The following is a 6,690-nucleotide window of genomic DNA, read 5'->3' on the forward strand; positions in this document are numbered from 1 at the left end:
AAGAGGGGAGGTGCTGTGCTGGGAGAAAACTGCCAGTCTAGCCTGGGGAAAGGACGGCACTAACTGTGTGGGCCAGACCCCCCCAAGGAGGAAGTTTGGCTGGGAAACATAAACCAAGGAGAGAGAGAAGCAGGCGAAGGGCTGCCCGTGGCCTGGAGAGAAGCCCAGCTGTGTGGAGGGTGGCTCAGCGGGCGCCTGCAGTACTGTCCAGAGGGTGGTACTTCAAGCTGGAGAAGGGCCTCTGGCTGCAGCCTTGGGCGGACCTGGCAGAGGGTGGCGGGGTTTTCCTTTTCTGGAAAGGATGGGCTTTGAGGCAGGAGCCTGATGTCTGGCCAGTTGTGCAAGCATAAAAGACCTCTTACTTTTCTCACCAAATCTCCCCTCCAGAATTTTCCTGTGGATGGCGGCAGGCAGCCGAAACCTGCTTTTGTTCAGTAACAACCTTGGTATATCAAGACAATGTTTGAACCAACTGAGATACCCAGCCTGGGCTTAAAAAAAAAGTATTTCTTGAGTAATATAATAAGTACAGGCAATAAAGTAGTAAACATGGAGTGACCGTCTTTCTCAAATAGTTCTCCGGTGGCTATGGCTCATTTGCTTGGAAGATGCTGCTTAAGGTGACTAAGTGCTTGAAATCGAATATACTGCTTGGTGGCTACACTATTTACCTGAACTTTGCTAAGAGACTAGGTCTTAACTGCTCTCACCACACCAAAAAAGGGGGGCGCGGCAACGATGTGAGGGGCGGGACGTGATGGACACATCCGTTAACTTGACTGCAAGTAATCATTTCACAATGCATATGTATATCAACCCATTGCCTGGTATGCCTTGAATGTATCCCACCTTTATTCACCCATTACTTCTCAGTAAAGCTGGGGTGAAATGAACAGAAAGTCATGGTCAATAAGGGACTATCCAGTTCTGATGTCTTTTGACACGAACATCCCAGGGCACTGAGATTCTGCCGCTTGATTGAATAATGGGGGTGAGATTCTCATGCACTACCATTCTTGGGTCCCCAGAGAGCTGGCCATGTTCAGAGCTGCTGGGGTCTCTCTGCCTGTGGGTGGGAGCCTCGCAGAAGTTTGAGGGCCCCTCCCGGACCTCCCACGTCCTGCAGACCCCCATGTGAACACAGGGGCCAGGGAAGGCTCTTAGGTCTCCCCATCTCTTCCCGCCCTCGGTTCCCTCGTTTCTTTCCCCTCTACAGATGACTCATGCCAGGGAGAACTTTTAAGAACAACCCTCTCAATTTACTATCCTCGCTCACGCCCCCTTTTGTGCTGATTTTGAGCCCCAAGACGTGGTGGAGGTGTGCCAAGTGCCTTGCCCTTACTTTGCCCGTCCTAAGTAAGCACTGTTAACTTGCCCAGGCATGGAAGTTGTCAGTTTAGGACCTCCCCCAGTGACTTGACGATGACCTGGCAAAGGCAGAGGTTTCCCCGGAAGCTCCCACCCTCTCTGCCGTCTTTAAAAGGCAGCCAGAGCAGTCGGAGGAGCCGAGAGGCTGAGACCAGCACCAGCACCAGCACCTCCCTCGCTGAGGCTCCATCCCCACCCTCCAGCATGAAGGTCTCCGCAGCCCTTCTGTGCCTGCTGCTCGCAGTGGCTGCCCTCAGCACCCAGGTGCTCGGTCACCGAGGTAAGCCCCCTCTCTCCCTGCAGGAGAGCTGACCACCTCCAAAACGGTCACACCGGGCCCCATGCGTGAACGAGAAGTTCCCAACCTCACGGTCCGTGGGAGATCTAGAATTAGAACCCCAGGGCTGTTCCCCACCTTCTTCCTGACATGGGTGTTGAGAGAGATGGAGAGTATGCCTGTGACCTGGCTGCCACTGCACCCCACTGTTTGCAGTGTTGGAAGGTGGGGCACACAAAAGAAAGACCCTGCCTTACTGTGGGCACCGTGGGCATATGGACCAGTGCTGCAGGGGGAAAGCACTTGGTGGGAGGCCCAGAAGTGTTCCTGGATGCTGAGACAGCGTTCAGAAATGGGGGTTAGAGGTAGGGAACGATGTGTCCTGGGATCTCTCGAGCTGCTCTTTTGACTCTGTTAGGAAAAAAAAAATCTGGGTGTTTCCATCGTAACTCATTTTTTCACCCTCTAATGCCTTAGATTTACTGCATGTGGTCAGCACAAATAGGTCGTGCATACTCTGGTAACAAGACCCTGGATGGCCGGGGACCCACATTCCTCACTCACACTCAGCATCTGTGACGTTTGGGCTACAGCTCCTGCTCACATGCTCGGGATTCTAGGCTGCCTATAGAGTAGCCGCCCTAGAGAGACTTGCTGCTCACCGTGACAAAGGGAAGGAGAGCTCCTTCCAGTTCCGTGGGAACAGCTCACGCTGGCTCAGAAATGCTGCTGGTCACTTCGGCTTCTGGGGCAAACTAGTGCATGGCCCCAACCAAGCACAGTGGCCAAGAAGTGTCAGTCTGCCCTGTGTCCGGACAGCAGAGAAAGAAGGACATTTGGTGAACAGTACTCTGACTGTTGCAGAGCTATGTGGGTCTGTAATAACAGAGGTAGAGCTTATTGAACTGACCCTGATTTTCCTATACTTTTGTCAGTGGGGATGGGTCCCCACTGTTCGGCTGGGGGCCCCAAACCAAGGGCAGGAGCACAGGGTCTCAGAGCAGACGAATTCTATCTCTTTCTCTTATATTTTTGTGTCTTCTCCTAAAGTTCCTCCTTTTCTTACAACAGCATGCTTAAAATAGCTACCTATTATTCGTGGCTCATCCTTTCTTTCATTTCCCCGCCAACATCCAGTTATTGGGGCAACCGTTTGCTGCATCAACATGGCCAGCAGGAACATCTCTGTTCGGAGACTGGAGAGCTACAGAAAACTGACCAGCAGCAGGTGTCCCTTGGAAGCTGTGATGTAAGGAGACAACGTTCCCCTCTCCCAGCCCCAAACCTCATTTTCAGGGGGCCGAGACCAAGAACTGTGCCAGAGAAGTCACGTGCAGTCAGGGGCTCAGAGAGTTCGGCCTCCATCATCCAGTTCACGCATTTTCACTGCAGGACATTTTCACTCTTAGCTCTCTGTCTGCAAGCTTGTCTGGGTCAGGCCAGTGCCTTCAGGCCAAGTGCAAGGACGGCTTGACTGGGCCATCGAGAGCAGCAGAGTCCCATCCCGCCCCTGTCCCCTTCTTCCCCTCCCATAGTGACCTCTTCACCCCATGGCAGGTGGCCCTGGAAATCTGGGGGTTGAATGGACATGATTTGCAAAAGGCAGGCTTCTAACTGATTCCCATCTCTCCCGCAGCTTCAAGACCAAACAGGCCAAGGAGGTCTGTGCCGACCCCAAGGACAAGTGGGTCCAGCGGGCCGTGAAGTACCTGGACAAGAAATCCCAAACCCCAAAGCCATAAATGCTCACCTGTTTCATACCAAACCAGACCTTAAGAAATGCTTGATCATTTCCTCTGGTCTTTGTAAAATGCATTCTGAGTCAATCTCACCATCCTTTCAAAAGGAACACTTTTGTCTAATAATTAAACACTGTTGCATTTAAGTTATTGATGTGTTTAAACTTTTCTGCCATGGATATCACTTTTTTTTAAAGACTTTTTTATTTCTTTAGAGAGGGGAGGGAAGGAGAGAGGGAAACATCTATGTATGGTTGCCTCTTGTGTGTTCCCTACTGGGAACTGGCCTGCAACCCAGGCATGTGCCCTGACTGGGAATCGAACTGCAATTCTTTGGTTCACAGGCCCACGCTCAACCCACTGAGCTACACCAGCCAGGGCACCACTTTTTTTTTTTGATATAAAGATTTGGCAGGTCCCTTCTCCTCTGTGAAACTCAGTTTAATCTTGGTAAAGTCATGTTACTTCGTTTCTTTGAAGTGATGTCATTACTCTCCTCACATCCCTGGAATCTTGGAAGGGGTCCTGGCGAAGATGTGAAAGTGTTTTGTATTTTTAAGAAGACATCGCTCTTATGAACCAGTGGTATGACTCATACTGTTACATGGAAATAAACACCTAAAATATATGTTGTATCACTACCGGCACTTGTGTTTTTGTGGGGAATCCACACGGAGCCGGGAGGCAGCAAGGCGGAAGCAGGGGTGACAGGTATAGTTACGGGGGCCTGGGAACTGTGTTTCTGAGACATGCCCTCTGGTTTGGCCTGCCTTCCACCCGATTCAGGGTAAAAGGGACCGGAAGACACATCTTTTCTCTTCCTCTGATCCTGGTCCCCAAGATTGGTCTCCCGGCCCTCAAGTTCTTCGGTTTCCCAGCCCTCAAATTACTCAGCGGGATTCTCACCACCGTGTTACTCCTGGCCAGCCTCACGCTTGCCCAGAGCCTCTCTCCCGAGACCCAGTGCGGCAGCCCCTGACATCCTGCCTGGGCCCGACCTTACTCCTCTGACTGTCCTCCAGCCCAAATACACAGACCAGTCAGTCAGAGGAGGGCCAGATGACCCTTGCCAAGAGGCACAAGCCTGGAACTTCAACAAGGTCTTGATAGAGGGACACGGACATCGGCCCTTTCAGAGAGGTCTCCGGCCAGGTAGACGGAACGAGGCGTGGCTGGAGAGGATGCTCAGAAGTAGAGGTGATCCCAGTATGTTTTTCCAGTTGGGTGGTAGCCCTTTGGATAGGTGACAGGGTCTGAATAAAATGGGAGGGTGGGGGGAGATTTGGGAACGGAAGTTGAGACCAGTTTGGGGAGGTGGGGGCAGTTTGTGCTCCATTCAGAGAGTAATAAAGTAACATCCTTCCTAACACTTAAACGAGGACTTTGGAGAGGAAGAGGCGGCACCATCTATAGTTCCGCTGAGACAACAGATACAAATTAACAGAGTCCCAGGCAAACTGGGGCCCGTGGCCACCCGGGTACTAACAGGCATTGGACGATTTGATTGGGGGTGGGGGGCAGGGGCGTGCCATGGCCGGAGGTGCTGCAGGAACAGTAACCATGTGGCCAAGGGCTGGGTGGGAGGGGAAGGGAAGAGCAGTTAGCGGCTATGGCAGTGTGCAGACAAGAGGTGAGGGGGAGGGGGAGCCCCGCAGTGGAGCAAGGGGAGGGGAGGAGGCAAGTGCAGGAAGAACGGGACGGGGTGAAGGGAAATGCTGAAAATGTGGGAGGAGAAGCAGCACTGGTAACACAGAAACCTTCACCACAGCTCAGAGCTGCAGTTCAGCAAATGCACTTCCTTTCATCGCCCCTCCCCTGACGCCCCAGCCTCCCAAGCTCAGGAGCTTCTGGCTGAATGGACGAGGCCTCCGCTTCCTGGACAGGCAACTCAAATCAGGACCCCCTGCAGCGTATGAAATCCGCCTGCACTTCTGCCAGCCGTGTGACCCCCTCTGTCCCCAAGGGGAGAAAAGATCACACGTGCCCTGCTGGCGTAACTCCACATGGTCACAGGCTGCCGGTCTAGAGGGTCGACTGCCCACTGTGTCATGCTCTGCACAGCAGGGTCACTGCCTTGTGTAGCTCCAGGGACGCCATTCGCACTCAGGTCCCGTGGGTCTCCTGCATGTGGCGGTCTTGGCACAGGCAACCTAAGTGAGGCACTAGAAATAGTACTGACCTGGGGGACAGGGGACTTCCGTGGCCCCTAAATTAAGTCTCTCCCACTCTGTACCTCTGGGCCTGGATGACCCCACCCATAATAGGAGGAGAACGATGTTTAGGGAAGAAAGCGAGGAATCCAACAGGTGACCCCGCAGGATCCCCTGCACCAAGAGCACCTTCTCCTGGGGAACATCATTAACTTCGCCCGCCGGGGCAGGGAAGTTTGGGCAAGGGCTCTGCATGCACGCTCCTGCGTCAGACGGACGCCAAGGTGACCGCACACCTACCACATCTCAGATGAAGCCTTTCGAGAAGCTTCTCTGCGAGAGCCTCAGGCAGAAGCCAGGGCCCCAGGAGGCATCCGCGGCCTTGCAGTAGCTACCACGGAATGGCCCCCACTCGGAGCAATCGCTGGACCCCACTCCAGGTTCCACAAGCTTGCCTGTCTCCTGCAGCTCATCGGGCTTCAGCCCTGGTCATGCAAACGGCCCAGGTCCCAGAAAACCTCTGCCTGCTGCTTGTCCATTGCCAAGAACTAGCCTGGAGGACTGGTTGTGAAAGACTGGAGTCCATTAGGACTTACACGTGCACCAGTGGGGCCCAGACTTTCCCAGCACAAGGTCACACAGGGCACGGAAAGCAGATTGAACCAGGCAGGCGTGGAGGGAGCCGGGTGGAGACGTGTGCGTGCGCCAGCTGTGTGAGACGGAAAAGGGGTCACGCGCTGTTTCCCCACAGTTGTTTACAGTCCAGCTCATATCCGAGTGCAGGTCTTTTGGCCAATTCTTGGCCGAGGAGCTGGCCAGGCTCCCAGGGTCCGTTCAGCAGTCCACTTGCAGACGGGCGTCAACATATTCCCAACAGGGTGGGAGGGGGACTTGGAGCTTGAGGAGGAGCCCACGTTCTTACGTACCACACTCTCTACGCCAGTGTGGGTAACTTACTTGTCCGCTCCCATACCCTCCGCATGCATCCTGGGGAGCAAGGAGGACGGGTGAGACCTTGTATCCATACTCTGCCCAATAATATAACACACAGCCAAGGAATAACAGGCTTGTACACATTCACTTTAGAGCCTATAAAGCTGATCGCCAGCCCCGAGACAACTTTCCAAACCGTGCTGAGATAGGATCATTCTGTTAG

At 53.6% G+C, this 6,690-nt stretch overlaps 1 protein-coding gene across 1 annotated transcript; it reads left to right on the forward strand.

Annotated features, from left to right (window-relative positions):
• Positions 1-1,388: 1,388 nt before the first annotated feature.
• On the forward strand, positions 1,389-3,534 carry LOC119003279 (eotaxin-like). The gene is made up of 3 exons (XM_037069556.1): positions 1,389-1,648; positions 2,783-2,894; positions 3,282-3,534. The coding sequence occupies exons 1-3, from the start codon at positions 1,423-1,425 to the stop codon at positions 3,385-3,387; spliced, it is 444 nt and encodes a 147-aa protein (XP_036925451.1). The 5' UTR covers positions 1,389-1,422; the 3' UTR covers positions 3,388-3,534.
• The last annotated feature ends 3,156 nt before the right edge of the window (positions 3,535-6,690 follow it).

This window comes from Sturnira hondurensis, unplaced genomic scaffold (genome assembly GCF_014824575.4).
Source record: "Sturnira hondurensis isolate 20B ecotype Veracruz unplaced genomic scaffold, ASM1482457v3 Scaffold0001221, whole genome shotgun sequence".
NCBI classification, from domain to species: Eukaryota; Metazoa; Chordata; class Mammalia; order Chiroptera; family Phyllostomidae; genus Sturnira; species Sturnira hondurensis.

Bases quoted from the DNA above. Each gene is read 5' to 3' on its own strand.
- LOC119003279 (XM_037069556.1), top strand. From the start codon at position 1,423: ATGACCTGGCAAAGGCAGAGGTTTCCCCGGAAGCTCCCACCCTCTCTG. The intron at 1,649-2,782 runs GTAAGCCCCCTC...GCCAACATCCAG, and splicing joins CCAGGTGCTCGGTCACCGAG to TTATTGGGGCAACCGTTTGC. The intron at 2,895-3,281 runs GTAAGGAGACAA...TCTCTCCCGCAG, and splicing joins TGTCCCTTGGAAGCTGTGAT to CTTCAAGACCAAACAGGCCA.